Source organism: Phytophthora cinnamomi (assembly GCF_018691715.1).
Source record: "Phytophthora cinnamomi strain GKB4 chromosome Unknown Contig62, whole genome shotgun sequence".
NCBI classification, from domain to species: domain Eukaryota; phylum Oomycota; class Peronosporomycetes; order Peronosporales; family Peronosporaceae; genus Phytophthora; species Phytophthora cinnamomi.
The window spans coordinates 988,057-1,005,871 of NW_027150995.1; the positions used below are offsets into that span (position 1 = coordinate 988,057).

A 17,815-nucleotide genomic window follows, 5' to 3' on the forward strand; every position below is an offset into this window, starting at 1 on the left:
CACCCATTTGGCCGCGGCTTCAAGCCCATCCACGTTGCTGTACCCATCACGGTCCCCCATACAAATCCTAGTCGTTTGGACGATCGCTTTTCGCGGGTGATCGCGAACACGCGGATCAGTCTTGAACACGCAGTTTCCCCACGACCTGGCGAGCAAATGAGCGATCAACGTCATTACTGCGGGCATGCTCCTCCACCACCAGCACAGTCAGGGCCAGCACGCTGCAACGCTGGATTGGGTCTACTTTTTTACTGCGCGCGCTGACAGCCCCACGTTTTGCGTCGGCGACGGTGGAACGGCTGTGGCTCGTTCATCACCCGCAACGCTTTTCCGCAATCAATTGCAATCAATTGCGGAGACCACAGCGCGTAACTCCAACAGTTATATCGCAGCTGAGACGGATTGTAGCGGCGGTGTGGCTGGTTTTGTCAGCGGCGGTATTGTGGATGTGGGGGAGCTGCAGGTTGGCGTCGTGGTGTAGCAGAGGACGAAGGAACGAGGTGAACAGGCTGATGCTCACGAGAAACAGGACAATGAGCGCCACTGAAGCATTGCTCGCGGCTCGCATCATGCGTGCATGATGACGTGGACACGTGTCACTGCTCATCTCTGCTCGAAGCCGCAGCAACCTAGCTTGCACTGTCACTACTACTACGACTACCTACTCGGCTAGAAGATATCACCGTTGCAAAGTTCGCTCTGAAGTCGCGGCGTTCTGTGTGTGAGGTAGCTACACTATTACAGCGTAGGCCTGCGTCCTCGGCAAGAACTCGAAGTTCGAGAGTTGCAAGTTGCCACTGCAGTAAGCGCGCCTCGAGGTGACCATCACCTCCGCAATCGCATGGATATGCCGTAGCGTGGTCAAAAGCGCAATAACGAGTCACGCCTCCTCGTGACCAGCAAAAGCTGCTGCAGCATGAACAGCGTGCTCTCGACGTTGACGTGGGGCACGTGGGACGATGCCGAGTGGGCTGCAACGCGGTCCATCGGTGATGCCAATGGCACTCTCGCCGCCGCTGACGCTGCCGATTGCGCGCCGTCGTCGCAGAAGCAGCGGAGTCTCCGCAAGCTGCGCAAGAAGGGGCTGCAGGCGCCCAAGAACTCGAAGCTCTGGTTCGAGGAGCTGCTGGAGCGCGTGGAGGGCACGCCGTTCGGGAGAACCAAGTCCACGTACCGCTGCAACCCGCTCAAGTGTTTGCACGAGGCGGAAGGGGGTTGCAGTGAGGCGGGCGAGACGCCGCAGGGCATCCCATGGGCGGAATTGCCCGACGGAATCCACCCACGAGACGGTAAACTGCCGGCAGAGCGCGCAAGGAACAAGCGCCAGCAAGTGGACAACTTGGCGATCTTCTTGCAGCGTATACTCAAGTCAGTTGGTGGTGCATTGTCAATTGGTGTGACAGCTCGGAGGTGAGAAACTGATGGCAGTGTTGTGCAGGCCGGGAGATGTGGTGGTCGAGTTCTGTGCGGGATCCGGATACGTGGCGTTGCCGCTGGCTTGCTTGTTTCCACAGTGCACGTTCGTGTTGCTAGACAAGAAGGAACCATCGCTTGCCATCGGTACGCTTAGCTGGAGCTTCTGGCAGTGTCTTCAACATGAAAGGACTAATCTGTGCGTTTGGTGCTGCAATCCCATCGCTGTGTCACTTTAGCGGAGGAGCGGATCGCAGCGGCCCAATTGACCAACGTAGAGATCTTTTGCGGGTTCATTGACGACTATCACAAGCCTTTCGACGTGGGAATCGCACTGCACGCGTGTGGCGAGGCGACCGATATGGTGATGCAGAAGTGCCTTGCGGGACGGGCGGCGTACGTGTTAGCCCCGTGCTGCGTCGGTAAGATCAAGCTTAGCGAGTTGGCCTATCCTCGCTCCGCTACGCTGGCTGCTGAGCTCTCACGTACCGAGTTCGAAGTGCTGGCGAAGGCTGCGGACTTCGGTCACTCGAGCAGCGCGGCTGTGGCGCACACGGACATCAACCGCCGACGCCGACGCTGCAAAACACTTCTCGAAAGCGACCGCAACATGCGTGCGGAGGAAGCGCAGTATGACACCTTCATGTTCATCATGCACCCGCCAACGGCCACACCCAAGAATGACGTGTTGGTTGGAATCCCTCGTAACGTTTCGCTCGAAGAAGCTCAGGACTCGGGCAGACTGTTCCGGCTCGCTTGCGAATCCACTCTGTCTACCGATTCGCTGGTCCGCAAAGCAATGCTGAGCACTACATAACAAATACTACTAGATTTCATCTGACACTTGCTGGCAGCAACGTGTTGCTACTTTATTGCGTTTTTATCGTGGCGCTCGCGACAATGAAGTCTTTACTCGCTGCAGCAGACTCTGGGTATCGGATGACTGGAAATCGCGGCAGTCGATTAACAATAGCGGGGCTGAGCCTGGGGTTGATGCAGCCGCACTTCTCCCAAACGTCATCACTCCTTCCAGGTTCATGAGCGCAAACTGCATAGTCGCTGCCCAGCCATGCGCAACTTGCACCTTCGTTTGCATCGTTTGCAGGAACTCCGAGCAAGGTACTCCCATGAGTCTTGTTACAAAATCTTCAGCCACGTCCGCCTCTTTCGTGGCTGTGCAATCTTCAACAGATACTCGAAGCTGGTATCGCCCAGTGTTGAATTGAAATCCTACCACAGATTTAATGCACGCTCGAATCTGGAATCTGGCGGTAGCTGAAGACTGCAGCGACACTGACAGCGATGGCAGTCGTGCTGTAAAGTACTGGAACGGAAGAGTCGAGTCCAGTGGCACAGATGTAGTAGGTGGAGTTGGAACAGAAGTGGCCTTGATCACCGCAGAGCCATGTGCACGTTCAGCCATAGTAGTAGTTGTTGTAGCACACACTGCTGCTGTGTTGTGCGGCGCTGGTGCAGTCTCAACCCGCTGATCCACTGACGGTGAGCGAGGTCGCTTCCTGGAGGGGCCTGCGCTGCTAGTAGTGGTTGGTGCGCTCACGATACTAGCTGCACTAGCAGGGATTCGAGGGGTCTTCGGGCTGTAAAAGAGATGCTCCACCATTGGGTCGGTAGTGTCGCTGTCCATATCTTCGTCCGACGAGGGCACGTCCACAAACACGGACGGTATGACGCCGCTGGTGGCGCTGCCCACAGTGCTGTTTGTGCTTGCACGACGAGCAGTCTCCAGGTCCAACGGTGTAGACGGGTTTACGATTCTCGCTGAGATTGTCCGAGGAGCAGTGGCCGGCGCTGTGGTCGTTGTTGGGGGTCTGGCAGCGGGCGGCTGTGGTCGAGTCGGTGGGATCTCGGGCGCTGACTGTTGCTGCGAAGGATTAAACTGAGGCGTCACAAGAGCTGCCGAGTACGCGCCAGCACTCACTCCGTTCGATTCCGGTGTTGGCTGCACCTCTCTGTTGTTGCGATCTGAGCGTTCTGTCGAGGTCTCCAATAGCTGGCAATTGTCGGGTGCCAGCAGCAGCAAACCATGCCTCACGGGCACGTTCTCCACTACGATCTTGGTGCCGCGCGCGATGTTGACGCTGAACTGCGGCAACGGAGTGAACTCGAAGCCAAACACCAGTTGGTGGCCGTCTGTGAGCCCGAGCTTGAGCGTGCGCGCGGGTCCTGCAGCCGAAAACTCCGTGCGATGCTCGTAGTTGGCGCCGATGTTGGCCACGTCCACCACCTGCCCAGTCGTCAACCAGTCAGCCGGCGGCAATGGTGCAAAGGCTTCTTTGAGCGCCTCTCACCTGCAGGATGCACATGCCCTGGATGGTGGAGCCGTCCAGCTTCTCGACGTTCGGGGGCAGCGCAGGACGGCAACTTTGGTGCAGATCCGCCTGCATGAGCCGCCCGAACAGGTACGCGCCATACGGAGCCTGCTGCCGAGCGCCACCAGCGGCCGCGCGGAACTTGTGGAACTCGCGCGCCTCCCACTCCGGGTCCAGCGCCTCGTACGGCAACTGCCGGCGCTCTCCTCCTGCTGTCGGCGGCATTGGCCGATACGAATTGGATTGGCGCCATATGTGGTACACACCAGATTCGACCTTGAAGAGGTTTTTGCTGTTGCAATGTGCAAACAGGACACAGTGACTGTGTCGCCGGTATTGAAACACGTAGTCTCGTCTTATATAGTTTCTTTATGTTTCTCTCCTCTCTCTCTCTTCACTTGCTCAAATGTCAGCCTGCTTGGCCCGTCAATTCAATGTGATTCTTCTTAAATCTCGACGGCGCTCTTCTGCACGTTGACCTCGACAACGTGCCCGCTGCCAGCTGCAGTGTACGATGGCACTGTGCGTGCGAAAGGAATGGACTCGGCCGCGTTCAAGAGCCCGTCCGTCGCGAACTAACAGACGCAAGCAGATAAGTAGCTAGAGGCCAACTGCAATCCATGAAAGCATGGCGACCTACCTCTGGATGAGTGCGCAGCGCCAGCACTTGCGGCAGTTCAACGAGATGCAGCTTGGCGTAGCGGAGTACAACGAGACCGCTACCGATGGCCAGCAAGTAGAAGGCCCAGGTGCGCATCACGGCCTTCTCGCGCTTCGTTTGCACAAGCAACTCGAGGCACGCCGTGTATGCCGCGACAAAAGCAGCAGCAGAGGCCATGTGCGTTTGCGGTAATGCACTTTGATCTTGTTGGCGCTCAGTGACGACGGGAAGCGGCCGACAAACTTGTCAATCTTGCGGATGTAGTAGCCCAGGATCTTGAGCTTGTACTGGTCCTCCGCCTGGACAATCTAGCTCCAAGTACGCGGCACCCCAGCATTAGCGCGCTACACAAGCTCCTGCAAGACTCTTGCGATCAACTAGACTAACCTCCGTCCAGTAGACCCAGCGCATCTGCAGCCCTTCGGGCCACAAGACATAGTAACGGTACTGCGCAACAGCATTGGCACACACAGCCACAGTTCATTTGTCAGCCTCTCCGCCCCATCGCATGCAGCGCAGCGCAGCGCAACGTCGCACCAGCGCCAGCGCCAGCTCCACCAGACACACGAACGTCACCACCAGGAACACGATCGTGTCCACGAACCAGTCGCGCGTGCAGAAGACGATGCAGGACGGCACCACGAACACGAGCAGCACGCGCGCCAGTCCCAGCGCGAAGTAGCGGCGCTCCTGCGACGCCAGCGCCTCGTTGCTCAGGTGCGGCGCGAAGTGGCGCACGATCTTGCGCCGGTGCGCCTGGTCCCTCCGTCGTCACGTACATGCGCCGCTGCCTGCCGCGAGCTCTTCCGCCGCTTGTGTCTCTTTCTGGCCGCAGTTTCCATGCTTCAGTAGGAATCGCGATTTTATTGGATAAAATTTGAATATAGATACGGCGACTTCAACTTGGCTGCGAGTCGCGCCGCTAGCACTTTGGGGCGTCTATTGCTGAGGCTAGTCGGTCTTGCTGTCCAGCTCCAGCTCCACCGTCTCGGGCGAGGCCTCGGGCACGTTGACCAGGTTGCGGTCGGCGGCCTCGTCCAGACTCGACTGCGGCTGGCTGTACGACTTGCTGTACTTCTTGCTGAAGCCGACGGTCGTGGACACGGTGCTGACGGCGGCCTTGAACTTGCGGCGCGCGTTGAAGCGGCGCAGCTCCTCCAGCGCGCTCGTGAGCTGCACTGTGGCCAGCTCCGTGCCCGTGACCCAGCGGTGGGCCAGCAGCTGGTCCACCGTCGCTCTGCAGAACAAGCGCCACGACGAGCAGAGCAGCCACGATTAACACCATGCATAACGAACGATAGGGCAAGACCAGCGGGGTGGTAGACGTACCGCTTCTCCGGGTCTACGACGAGCATCTGCGAGATGAGGTCCTTGGCGTCGTCTGAGACGTGGTCCCAGTACGGCGAGTCGAACTGGAACTTGCCCTTCTTGATCTTCTTGAACAGCGCGTTGTGGTTGTCGTCGTGGAACGGCGGGTAGCCGCACAGCAGGATGTACGTAATGACGCCGATGCTCCAGATGTCCACGGTCTTGCCGTATGGCTTCCCTTCGAGGATCTCCGGGGCGACGTAACCGGGGGTGCCGCAGGCTGTGACGAGTCCTTCGCTGTCGAACTCGATCCTCTTTGCGAAACCAAAGTCAGCCAGCTTGATGGACGCGTCGTCGTCCTTGCTGGTCAGCAGCAGGTTCTCCGGCTTCAGGTCGCGGTGCACAATGTTCGCGTCGTGGCAGTACTTGATGGCCTCGAGGAGCAGCTTCACCAGGTCGCGAGCTTCCCTCTCGTTGTAGTACGACTAGACAAAGCAGGCACTCCGTCAGTAAAAATCCCCCACAACAGTCGAAACTGCCGAGTCAGTGCAGCACCAACCTTCTCGACGATGCGGTCGAAGAGCTCGCCGCCCTCCATGTACTCCGTCACCAAGTAGTAGAACTTCTCCTCGACGAAGAAGTCGTGCAGGATCATGATGTTCGGGTGGTTCATCTGCAGCACACAAGAACACAGTCAGAACTTTCTGCAACAATTCTCTCCGCCATCCTCCGCAACAGGCAAAAGCTGCAGCTCACCTGTTTGAGAATGGCAACTTCGGTCGTCAGGGCCTCAATGTCCTCCGCTACGAGGCCCTCGCGCTTGATGCACTTGATGGCGTAGCGCTGGCCCGAGGGCTTGTGGATGGCAATGCGCACAACCGAGAAGGTGCCCGAGCCGATGACTTTGCCCAGCGAATACTGCTCCTCAAAGCTGTTCGGGTTCGTGGCCGCCGGCGCAGGCTTACCGTTAGTCGTGGCATTGTTGTCGCCGCTGGCGTCCGCCTGCGCGTTCCTGTTCACGACATCCTGGTCCTACAGCAGCAGCAGCAGAAGATCGATTAGCACAACCGAGCTATGCGTAGCGGGAGATCATACTGCAATGTAGATGGCAAGGCAGCGCTTACCGGCTTGGAGCTGACGCAGCCCATGTTGTTTCTTGCCGGCAGTTTGGTCGGGGAGCGAAGAGTCAGTCGAGTGCCGCCGCCGCTTCTGGTTGCGTTGTGGTGTTGCCAATGCGCTGCTACCTGCTGGCCCTATGCTAAGAGCGCCGAGCGGTTGTTCAGGTCTAAAACCGGCGGTTCATCCTCCTTTTAGCTAAAATAGATGTTTTGCGCCAATCAGTAGGGAATTGTTACCGCGGGGTAGGGGATCTATTTTGGGTGATTCGAGCTGGACAAGTACGTGGCCCCGATCGGAAGTGGGTTCGGTATCTCTCCATCGAAAATGGCTGCGCGCTCAGGTGGTGAAGGTGAACTTGTCGCCCTGTTGCAGCACACGGGTGGCTTAGATCAAGTTTGACCGCCCAAGAAATGTGCGGGCCAATGGACTCGAGCGTACCTGCCGGAGCTTCGTGTTGAGCTTGGGCTCGGCGTACGAGACACGCTGGATGGGCCTCGAAGTGCGCCTGCGAAACGGGCTGGGCTGCTGCCCGAACGGCGCGGGCACAAACGCCGACGTTGCGCGGCGAGGTTCAGATATCACGCGGTGTGTCGGCGGTCGATGGTGGTAAGACTTGCCCGGCTGGCCTGTCCGCTTGTCTAAGCCGTAAGAGTCCCCCTGGCACGCACTTGAACGTTAGGTGCCTGGAATCTAAACCTTGCAAACATGCAGCATTAGAAACTTACCCGCCGCAGCTTCGTATTCAGCTTGGGCTCCACATACGAAACGCTGGCATCTCGTCGGCGTAGCCTCCTCGGTGCACCAGACTGCCAACAACGGCAAAGTGAGGGTGGTTCACAGGACACCAGGTTCCTCTGAAGTTGAGCGTACCTGTGAATTCGATCTGGCGTCGACATACGGCGAGAGCTTGGCATGATATTGCGCGACTTGCGCGCTACGAGCGTCTTGAGCAGCGGTGGCTGTTGAGTTTGGTTTTGACTCGTGGTCGGCCGAGTGATTGACCGTCTCTCCAATTGAGCTGTCATCATCTTCAGAGTCCTCGCGCTCCTGGTACGCATGCCTTGCCTTAGTCATCCAACGGTTTTTGCTAAGCAGCGTAAAGTGAATTCAGCGTACCTGTGTGACATCCCTGCCGATGGTCGTGCGTTGCTTCACAGTGTTGGCATACGTTTTGAGCGGTGACGGCATTCTTGACTTCTCGGCATACACCAATTAAGAATATGCAATGGCTCTACCAGGTTGCAGTCTTTTCAGACGTACCGACTTTTGTACAGCTCTGTCGATTCGACGAGGAGAAAGTGGCGGTTCCGGTTCTAGATGCATATCTTCCACGAACTCACGCGTGCCGCGATAGAGTTCCTCGAAGCCGCACTGAGTTGCCTGGTGTCGCACTGCCATCCAGCAAAAAGTCCTGTCAGCGCCCCACTCTGGCGTTTACCCTTTATTCTCCCCTACCTTCAACAGGCTTGCATCGCGCTTCCATCCACTCGACAACTACGCAGTTTCAATCAGTTAACCTTGACAGCGTCGACGAGCTTGGCCCAGGAAGAGCTAACCTTTGTTCGAGAACACAGCGGTCTGCGCTGCCCTAGCTGCAACAACAACACTCCAGTTTTGTTGGTATTTCATGTCGTACAGTAGACAAGATATAGATACATGCAATGTCCACCTTTGGTAAGCTCCTGTTTGGTTGCAGTCTGCCATGTGCGATCAACGTGAGAAAAACCATTTGCGACCACCCGGAGAGCAGCGGCAACCTTACCAGCGCCTTGGCCAGATGACGATTCTTCTCTGATAGACTTCCGACCTTGTCTCGCAACTGCTGCAGCTCCTGCATGACGCTGAACGCACGCGCGGTGCTGGTGCCCTGCTCCATGGTGGTCAATGTCTGCGTCCTTTCGCGATCGCTTTCTGAACAAATTTGACAGGTGCTACTTAGTGAAAACACTTGGGTACAGAAGCACATCAGTAAGTAATCGCAGCGTCATTCGCGGTGTACAAGATGAAGGTGGAAGGAGACGCCGCGTTCAGGTCGTTCCCGGGCGACAGCTTCCGCTTCGGCGTGGGGGTAGTGGACGACGTGGGGGAGCTCTGGCTGGAGAACCAGACATCCAAGAAACGCTGGTGCGTTCGCGGCCAAAGCCGAAACAGCGGCGACGGCAGAAGTTGACAATCTCTGGTGCTTCGTGTTTGTTGTTTGCAGGACGTGCGAGGTCGCGGATGTTGCTGCGTTCGCGCCGACGGGTGTAGTGCTGCCACAGGAGACCGTCCTTCACTATGTCGTGGTGCGTGTTTGTGGCAGAACTCCGTATCGTAAATATGTACACCACAAAGTTGACGGAAAAAATGGGTGACGCGCACAGGCTAGTCTGAAGGAGTCCGCAGTAGCCTCTGACCAAGGACTAAATCTCGTACGAGAAGATGGCGACCAGAAGCTGCAGCTGGAAGTTATGATCAAGCTGGGGGTGGCGGATTTCGCTTGGGCGCCCAAATATGTGTTCCCTATGACATTAAAATTCCAGAATCCCACGCCCGCAGAAGTGCAGGCGTCGGAGCAAATCAAGTTCCTCACTACGCAAGTGCAGGAGCTTCAGCAGGAAGTGGAAACACTCAAGGAACAGATGCAAGCTGTGCTCCGTGCACAAGCTGAGTCGCAACCGGCAGCGACGCCCTCATCGCCAGCGTCGGTTTCTGCAGCGCTGCCCGTTGTTAAACCCCCACGTCGTCATCCGCAGTCCCCAGCTTCGGATGTTGCTCCAATCCAGGAAGGATTACCGACACCTTCACGTAAAGATCAAGTGTGGGGTGACATTATCGGGCAGCGATGTCATCAACTTGTGCAAATCGACGAATTTCGCGAATCTCGAAATTCAGACGGCGTGGTAGTACGCAAACTTCGCCAGCACACCTGCAAAGTATGTTCTGCTCTAAGGGGAGAACGTAGGCGCCCGTTTGAGACGACTTATTACTGTGGTGACTGCACGGAACAACACAAAGGCGGCATGGTATTTTTGTGCGACAAGGTCAGACCGCATGATGCGGAAGAATACCAAAATGCGACGTGCAGCCAGATCTGGCACGTGATGTGGAGCAATGGAGAGAATATCCCTTGGAATGGGAAATCGATCAGAATGCGGAAAAAACTGAAGCAAAGTCACTCAAGCGAAAGTGAAACGGCGGTATCGACAACGTCGGCAAGGCCCTTGCGTAGAGCAAAGCGCGAAGGTCTGTAGTACACAACTTCCCTATCCGTCGAGCTAGGACATGTCTTCACGTTTGGCTACTGAAAATCTATACAATAGTATGGCTACTTGCACATGGTTACGATGACTGGCAATCGTGTACGCTGTTTCTCCTTTCTACAGCCAATAAGTCAACACTCAATTGCTCAGTTGACTTCCTTCGTGGGGCAGATCATGCAAGCTTACCTTATTTTTTGCGTACGGATCAGCTCCTTGACTGAGAAGAAGTTGAACGACGTCGCCACGCCCACCTTGTGCAGCTTTGTGAAGAGGTGTATTTCCGTCGTGAGCTGCGGCATTCACGTCAGCTCCAGCTGCGATTAGCAGCTCGCAGATTTTGAAAGACCCAAAGAGTGCTGCGTGATTCAACGCGCTACATCCGGTCTGAGTCGATCAATGGTTCAATTAGTGGCTACTCAAGCATTTACAGAGATTGTATCACATATACCTGGTCGGTGATGTGAGGATTGATGCCTTCTTTTGTGAGTAGACGGAGCACTTGATTGTAATCCCTGTTGAGTACGCTGGTATGAAGAGGGGTAGTTGCTGTCGGGAAGGTCGGGTCACGCAGTTGGTCATAGTATCGCTTGAAAGAGGCGCTCAGACGTAAAGGGAAACTCATTGTTGCGACCAAACTAGGAATGACAACTACATCCCTTTCAATTCCGAAAAGCTGTTTTCGGAGTTATTCGCGTCAGAAGACCTTCGTGGCATCCGATTTCGGCAAGATCACAGTTTGCATCGAATGAGCTGGTAGAGTTAAAGTGAACGTCTTCGAGTCCGTTTGCTTCATACTCACCGTCACAGCCGAGTTGTCGCGGTTCATGAACTGGATTACAACTTGATTGTCCGGCGTCACAAACGCGCAGCGATGGAAGTTGCTTAGTGTCTTCGTCTTCGGAAATTCAATACGCTTCGACCCAGCAGGAATGAACTTGGAGAAATGGCCCATGATGTAGAACATCGGTTGCTTGTAGAACTCAACCCCATTTTTCTCATCGACCAGAATCGGCGCGTCCACGTAGTTTTTCGCCCAGGATGGCCCGCCCGACGTGTCGAGGGCCAAGTTCCAGTCAGTCCAGCCAGCGACGTAGTTGTTCAGGTCTTCAAAGATGTCATGGCCGTAGTTCTCAGCACGCGACCAACTCTTATCGGAGTCCGTAAGCGAAACACCGGACCCCGTCCCCAACCAACTCGGCAGGTAGCCTTCACAAGCCTCCGTCGCGAGCATGAAGATGTCCGGATAATCTTTGTAAAACGAGAGCAGTTTGTCAAAGTCCCCACCTAAGCTGAAGAAAAAGAAGTCCAAATCACGATACCAGTGCACACCAAGGCCACTGATGTACTTCAGGGCGTCCGCGTCTTCGAACGGCGCAAGCCGATCCAAGATGCCAGACTTCTGGTCGTCTCCTGCGATGATTTTCAGGTCGGGATGATTCTTGGCCATCATCGGGCCCAAATCCAGCTTCACGAAGTCGCGCTCTTGCTCAGTCGTCAAACGCAGTGACTGCCACTCCGATGTCTGGAGGATAGAGCTGGAGGGCTCGTTTTGCACTGTCATCGCCCAGAAATCGATACCTTCATCAGAGTACGCGTCGAAGAACTTGGAGTAATACAGCGCCAGCGCCTCCCAGTACTCCTCGCCAGGGTTGCCTTTCAATGAGCAGTTAATGGTCGTATTCTTCGTCGTCATCCACGCGGGGGGAGCCCACGACGATGCAAACAGCTTGACATCACGCGATGAGGCTTTCAGAGCACGCTGGATGAGATCGATCTTGTGTGAAGACGACGACTTGTCCACGGCGATCGAGAAGTGCTCCATCTCGAAGTCGTCCACCACGTCGTTGTACGAGTACACGCTCGTGGAGAAATCCGTGGACCCGATCGGCACGCGACCCAGATTGTACTGCAGACCCGTCTCCGAGAAGTACTGGTCCAGCACCATTTGCTGCAGCGTCGACGACAACTTGTACACGTTGATAGCCGCCGCATCCGTGAAGGCACCGCCGAAGCCGATCATGGTCTGGTACTGCGTCGACACGTCGATGGAGTACGTGGGGCTGCTCACCGCCGTCGAGTCGACGCTCACCACCTTGTAGGCGAAGCGGTCGCCGGCCTTGGAGGTCGTGTAGACGCCCACTTGGCCGGTGGTGAGACTTGTGTAGCTGTTGGAGACGGTGTCGCACTGGGTGGCATTGCAGACGCAAACTCCTTCCAGGTTGGTCTGGTAGCGCGTGGACCAGTTGCTGCAGGTAGCTGCGACTTGCTGCGACGCGAGTAACACGCTGGCAACGGCGGTCAGCAGGCACGGAGTGAGCATGGTTGCTTGGCAAAACTTTGGGGGCCTCCGGTGTTTTCGAAATTGAGGGGGGCTAGATCGGTGAAGTGTGGCGCTCAATACTACAGTAAGATCTTGGGCGCTCGGATGGCGCCGCTTTCATTGCAGTTCACACCTTTTTTCTATGTGTAAGGTGGTCATGATGGCAGATCGTATCATATTTGATGACGAGCACTGATCCTGAGTAAATACCGTTTGCTGCTCGGAGCAGACACTGTAAGTTCACTCCATGGAATGCAGCTAACCGGGAGAAACACTGGTGCCCTGATCAGAACAGACTTGTGTGAGGCAAACTATGCCATTTGATGACGTGGATCGATCCTTGAATGTTCACACCAAGATGCTACTAGGAGTGTATTTCTTTTTTTTTTTCTTTATCGAATCACACTGAACGGGAAATGTGGCTTCTCAGGACGGGCCTATCACAGCTATTTGTTGAAAACAACAGTTTGGATGGACGTCGGGCGGATCACCACCTGCACCAACTTACCGCTGGGAGCCATGATCTTCACGGTTTCTTCGCCATCGCCCTTGTTGAAGAGGATCGCAACGTACTGACCCTCAGGTGTCAAGAAGGCCGTCCAGTCCACATCGCTGAGTCGCGACGTGCTGCCACTGGCTGCGGTGAATTTCAGACGCACGGATCCGGGTGTAAGGAACTTGGAAAAGTGACCCATGACATAGTACATTGGCTGCTTGTAGATCTCGTTGCCGTTGGTTTCGTCCACGATAATCGGAGCGTCGACGTAGTTCTTGGCCCAGTTAGGCCCACCGTTCGTGTCCAGCACAAGGTTCCAGTCGGTCCAGCCAGAAACGTAGCTTGTAAGGTCGTTGATGATGTCTTTAGCGTAGTTGTGCGCTCGCCACCAGCCAATATTGAAGTTGCCGAGCTTTACACCAGCACCCGTGCTAGTGGCAACCCATTCGGGTATGTAGCCTTCGCAGCCTCCGTTCCCAACATGAAAACGTTGGGATACTTTGTATGGAAGGTAGTGAGGTCGCTGAAGCTGCCGCCGATACCCAGTGGAAAGTCTGCGTCAGAGTACCAGTGAATGCCAACGCCGTCCACGTACTGAGCCGCATCGCTGTCTTCAAGTGCTGCCAGCCAGCTTAGCAAGTTGCTCTTGTTGTCGTCCATGATAATAAGCTTCAAGTTCGGGTGATCAGTCTTCAACCTCGGGCCCAGGTCTTTCTTGATGAAATCACGTTCGGTCGTAGTCGTAAAACGCAGGCTCTGCCAAGAGTTTAGCTTGATAAGAGGCTCAGAAGGCTCATTCTGCGTGGTCATGGCCCAGATCGAAATACCTTCGTTCTCGTACGCAGTGATGAACTTGGAGTAGTACAGCGCCAGTGCCTTCCAATACTCTTCGCCCGGACTGCCTTTCATGTGGCAGTTGAGTGTCGAATTCTCCTTCGTCATCCACACTGGCGGCGCCCACGAAGACGCAAAAATCGAGAGTTTGCGCTCTGTCATGCCCAACACGCGGTGGATCAGATCCAACTTGTGTGTTGCTGACGTCTTGTCGACAGCAATGGAGAAATCGCTCATGTCGAAATCGTCCACGGTGGCGTCGTAGGAGTAAATGCTGGTGGAGAAGTCGGTAGACGAAATCGGGATACGGCCCGTCGTGTACTGAATTCCGTCGGCCGAGTAGTAGGCATCGAGGATCATCGTCTGGATCTTGGAGTTCATCTTGTAGACGTTGATGGCTGCTGCGTCCGTGAACGCACCTCCGAATCCGATAATGGTCTGGTACGTGGTGCTCGCGTCAATGGTCAAGTCAGCGTCAGCCGAGGAACCCGCGACAAACGTAGCCGTCTCGTAGCGGAACCGCTCGCCGTCCCGCGTGGTGCGGTATACGCCCGCCTGACCCGATGCAAGCTTCAGGTAGTCGTTTGGGAACGTATCGCAGGCCACCGTGCTGTTGCAAACACACACGCCATCGAGGAACTTCTGGTAGCGCATCGACCAATTGTTGCAGTCGATGCCCCAGGCAAGCGGCAGCACCACTGCCAGGGCAACGAGCCCGCGCACGGGGAGGCTTGATTTGATCATGGCCGTTGACTCTTGCTTGATGTGAGTTGATGGGGCCAATTCCAAAGTGAGAGCGAGTGGCCTCGAAATGCCTCGCGCGGTCCAAACGGAAGGACTCATCCCTGGACTATCACACGGCGTGATAGTTAAGCGGCGAGCGTCCGTCGTGACACGACATGCAATGGTGCCGGTCCTGCTTGAACAACCACGGCAACCTTCCTTACACCCTACTTAGTCAGCCTGCACGTCTAGGGACCGGCACCTTCCACTTCAACGATGGGGTGCGCCGTTTAACTCGGACGAATCATGAGGATGGACGATGGTCTGCTGTTCGAAAGCGAGAACTCTCCGCCACGCACTGCAACCTACTCGTATTGATGCCTGCAAGTTGCAGTGCAACGAGACCGCGAGATAAACAAGAACCGTGAATCTGCTCCTCGGTGTTCGAGAAGCGCGAGCCAGCCGTTCGCGATCCTGCCACACTTCAACCTGCCCATTCATGGGTGACGTGCACCACACAAAAAGACGATGTGTACCACATCATATAGCCGTTACAGTGGACGTCAGCCATCAGGATCCAAATGTCAACTGTCGTTCACCTCCGTCTCCGTGTCCGCGCTGTAGTGGCAATCAATTCTTCTGCGTTGATGATGGCCCTTGCTCGGGCAGTGCAGTCTGGCGTCGCCTCCTGCCTCTAGGTGGCTCCGACAGTGCAAGCAATTCGCCTCGGCGCGACGTGTGCAACGCCTTCAACCCCGCGAGGCTGAATCTGCTTCATGTGACACGCCCGGTGACCGATCGGGCAAGAGAACGCACTGAGCCAAGGTGGCCGCGGCGGTCTCTCTAGCCTCGCAGGATACATCGCACGCTTTTCGCGCGCCGGAGCTTCATGACCGGCCGGATGCCTCTGGGCGGCACCGGCGCTACATGTATCTGCGTGTAGCAGTCGACTGCTGGTCCCCGTTTATCATTTCCCAACTCGCCCGGTCGAGACGAAGAGCGCTTTCCTGAGGTCTGGACGTCGGAACATGCTGGTCATCCAGCCCTTCGGCTACGTGCTGGCGCTGCTCGCGGTGCAGGTCGCGAGCGCCACGACCAACAACTGCACGTCGTGGTCGGAGCGCTACCAAACGGACCTCGAGGGCGTCTGCGTGTGCTCGGAAGCCACGTGCGACACCATCTACAACGGACACCTGCACCTGTCGGGCAACGAGGCTGGTGTGTTCTCCACATCCAAAGCTGGCGATCGCCTGACATTCTCGACGGTTGAGATGGAGACGGCGACTAACGATGCCGCAGACTTCGTCATCGACACCACCACAACCTACCAGTCGATCATCGGGTTCGGCGGCGCTTTCACGGATGCGTCGGCCATCAACGTGGACTTGCTGGACTCGGGTCTCCAGGACATTCTTGTGAACGCGTACTTTGGCGACGACGGCCTGCAGTACACGCTTGGTCGCATTCCCATCGGCTCCACGGATTTCTCGCTTACCATTTACTCGTACAACGATGTTGAGGGGGACCTGGCCATGGAGAACTTCAGCATTGACATGGACAAGGCCAAGAAAATCCCCTTTATTCAGCGCGCTATGAGCACGTCTTCTCGCGGCATGAAAATGTTTGCGTCGTCGTGGGCCCCTCCAGCCTGGATGACCACGGAAAATACGACCATTAACTGCGCAGTCAAGGGCTACCCTGGCGGTGAATACTGGGAGGCTCTGGCGCTGTATTACTCCAAATTCGTCTCGGCCTACGAAGACGAAGGCATCGCAATTTGGGCCATGACAACGCAGAATGAACCCACCGAGCAGTTCTCGTTCAAGAACTGGCAGAGTCTGCGCTTCAACGTCACTACCGAACGCGACTTTATCAAGCGTGACCTAGGCCCCACTATGAAAAAGAACCACCCCGACCTGAAGATCATCATGTTGGATGACCAGAAAGACCTGCTGCTGGGCTGGGATGCCACGCTGCTTGATGCGGATTCGGCTCAGTATGTTTCGGGCGCTGGTGTTCACTGGTACAAGGACTTGGACTTCTTGATCGACACGGCCGGCAACTTCGACGACCTTGAGACTTTCCACGAGTCGTACCCTGACGTGTTTATCCTGGCCACGGAGGCGTGCGAGGGCTACCTGCTTGACGGTATCGTGACGGGTGCCGGTCCGACGCTCCAGAACCCGACCTATGCGTGGCAGCGCGCCCAAATTTACGCCCGCGACATCATCGGTGATCTTTCTCACTATGCGTCGGGCTGGACCGACTGGAACCTGGTGCTTAATACCACTGGTGGACCCTCGTGGATCGACAACCTGGTGGACTCGCCCATTCTCATCGACGAAGTGGGAGGCGCCGAGTTCTACAAGCAGCCTATGTTTTATGCCATGGGCCACTTTTCTAAGTTCCTCCCGCCTGACTCGGTTCGCGTGGCTCTGACCACCAGCTCCAGTGCTTCGTCAACTCTGGGCAACGTGGACAGTGTGGCGTTCTTGACCCCCGACAACCAAGTGGTCCTTGTTCTCTCCAACCGCGACAGCTCCGCACACGACATTACGTTGAGTTTGTCTAGCCAGCAGCTTAGCACCAACGTCACGCTGGAAGCTCTCTCTATCAAGACCATTGTCATCGGTGAGGTTGAAGGAAACAGCAGCTCTAGCTCCGCCACCAGCAGTGCCAGCTCTGGGACCGACACGCCGAGCATTACGACCGCGACGCCGGTTTTCTCCACGACCAGCTCCAGCTCGACTGCGGGTACCGGTAGCTCAAGCTCTGTGACAGATACGCCTGGCGCCACGACGGCCACGCCGGTCTCGACTAGCGTTAGCTCCACGTCGAGTTCCGCCTCAGTGACACCCAGCACGACTACCCCTGCTTCGTCGACAAGCAGCACTGCCTCGGAGACTCCCGAGCCTACTACGCCGGACCACAGCTCGTGCTAAGGGGTCGATACCCATATGAGCTTGCATGCAAAAACGCTGTAGGTTATCGAACACCACCGGAGAATGCAGCGTACATATATGTCATTTGTTACTCATTTTTTAGTTAAGATAGCGAAGCTCTTCGTTAGGAGTTTCCGTGTCTTCATGAGCTCCTCGGAGCTTGAACATGCACCCTGCTGTAGTGAGCGCCGCTGAGCGGACCAGGTCCTCGACACTTTTCTACCCTTGACAAAAAGCAGTCGCTCCTCACAGTTCATCAAGCGGGAAGCGGCATGCGAGTGCTGGCCTTCACGCGTCTTCTGCCTGCCGGTGGCGCGCTCCTTGTAGCGCCCCATCACGGCGTCACCGCGTCATGCTTTTCATGGTCGACTCGGTATCAGCAGGACATCGAAGGCGTGTGCGTGTGCAATGCCAGCAGCTGCGACTC

At 56.2% G+C, this 17,815-nt stretch overlaps 9 protein-coding genes across 10 annotated transcripts; 3 read left to right on the plus strand and 6 right to left on the minus strand.

Annotated features, from left to right (window-relative positions):
• Positions 1 to 916: 916 nt before the first annotated feature.
• Positions 917 to 2,230, plus strand: IUM83_07012 (Glutathione S-transferase C-terminal domain-containing protein; the record flags this gene model as incomplete). The annotated part of the gene is made up of 3 exons (XM_067931267.1): positions 917 to 1,368; positions 1,439 to 1,560; positions 1,653 to 2,230. 3 exons carry the CDS (start codon positions 917 to 919, stop codon positions 2,228 to 2,230), a joined length of 1,152 nt encoding a protein of 383 aa, XP_067787172.1.
• A 63-nt stretch (positions 2,231 to 2,293) lies between these two features.
• Positions 2,294 to 3,968, minus strand: IUM83_07013 (uncharacterized protein; the record flags this gene model as incomplete). Its single annotated transcript, XM_067931268.1, has 2 exons — positions 2,294 to 3,658; positions 3,723 to 3,968. 2 exons carry the CDS (start codon positions 3,966 to 3,968, stop codon positions 2,294 to 2,296), a joined length of 1,611 nt encoding a protein of 536 aa, XP_067787173.1.
• A 221-nt stretch (positions 3,969 to 4,189) lies between these two features.
• IUM83_07014 (Calcium/calmodulin-dependent protein kinase type 1) lies at positions 4,190 to 5,121 on the minus strand (the record flags this gene model as incomplete). Its single annotated transcript, XM_067931269.1, has 5 exons — positions 4,190 to 4,318; positions 4,384 to 4,515; positions 4,602 to 4,712; positions 4,792 to 4,851; positions 4,942 to 5,121. 5 exons carry the CDS (start codon positions 5,119 to 5,121, stop codon positions 4,190 to 4,192), a joined length of 612 nt encoding a protein of 203 aa, XP_067787166.1.
• A 234-nt stretch (positions 5,122 to 5,355) lies between these two features.
• Positions 5,356 to 6,860, minus strand: IUM83_07015 (CAMK/CAMK1 protein kinase; the record flags this gene model as incomplete). The annotated part of the gene is made up of 5 exons (XM_067931270.1): positions 5,356 to 5,641; positions 5,734 to 6,197; positions 6,272 to 6,385; positions 6,469 to 6,744; positions 6,837 to 6,860. 5 exons carry the CDS (start codon positions 6,858 to 6,860, stop codon positions 5,356 to 5,358), a joined length of 1,164 nt encoding a protein of 387 aa, XP_067787167.1.
• Positions 6,861 to 7,167: 307 nt separating this feature from the next.
• IUM83_07016 (calcium calmodulin dependent protein kinase 4) lies at positions 7,168 to 8,707 on the minus strand (the record flags this gene model as incomplete). Its single annotated transcript, XM_067931271.1, has 10 exons — positions 7,168 to 7,194; positions 7,270 to 7,488; positions 7,557 to 7,637; positions 7,702 to 7,878; positions 7,948 to 8,025; positions 8,092 to 8,222; positions 8,287 to 8,325; positions 8,388 to 8,423; positions 8,501 to 8,528; positions 8,594 to 8,707. 10 exons carry the CDS (start codon positions 8,705 to 8,707, stop codon positions 7,168 to 7,170), a joined length of 930 nt encoding a protein of 309 aa, XP_067787168.1.
• A 126-nt stretch (positions 8,708 to 8,833) lies between these two features.
• Positions 8,834 to 10,397, plus strand: IUM83_07017 (uncharacterized protein; the record flags this gene model as incomplete). Its single annotated transcript, XM_067931272.1, has 4 exons — positions 8,834 to 8,955; positions 9,035 to 9,116; positions 9,195 to 9,514; positions 10,283 to 10,397. 4 exons carry the CDS (start codon positions 8,834 to 8,836, stop codon positions 10,395 to 10,397), a joined length of 639 nt encoding a protein of 212 aa, XP_067787169.1.
• Positions 10,398 to 10,767: 370 nt separating this feature from the next.
• Positions 10,768 to 12,093, minus strand: IUM83_07018 (putative glycoside hydrolase family 30 protein beta-glucosidase/xylosidase; the record flags this gene model as incomplete). Of its 2 annotated transcripts, XM_067931274.1 has the most annotated exons (2): positions 11,172 to 11,218; positions 11,286 to 12,093. In XM_067931274.1, 2 exons carry the CDS (start codon positions 12,091 to 12,093, stop codon positions 11,172 to 11,174), a joined length of 855 nt encoding a protein of 284 aa, XP_067787164.1. The 2 variants fall into 2 exon arrangements, with proteins under 2 accessions (XP_067787163.1, XP_067787164.1); XM_067931273.1 differs by having other exon boundaries at positions 10,768 to 12,093.
• Positions 12,094 to 12,839: 746 nt separating this feature from the next.
• Positions 12,840 to 14,467, minus strand: IUM83_07019 (putative glycosyl hydrolase family 30 protein; the record flags this gene model as incomplete). The annotated part of the gene is made up of 2 exons (XM_067931275.1): positions 12,840 to 13,230; positions 13,308 to 14,467. 2 exons carry the CDS (start codon positions 14,465 to 14,467, stop codon positions 12,840 to 12,842), a joined length of 1,551 nt encoding a protein of 516 aa, XP_067787165.1.
• Positions 14,468 to 15,474: 1,007 nt separating this feature from the next.
• IUM83_07020 (putative glycosyl hydrolase family 30 protein) lies at positions 15,475 to 17,388 on the plus strand (the record flags this gene model as incomplete). Its single annotated transcript, XM_067931276.1, has 1 exon — positions 15,475 to 17,388. The coding sequence occupies one exon, from the start codon at positions 15,475 to 15,477 to the stop codon at positions 17,386 to 17,388; it is 1,914 nt and encodes a 637-aa protein (XP_067787023.1).
• Positions 17,389 to 17,815: the final 427 nt, after the last annotated feature.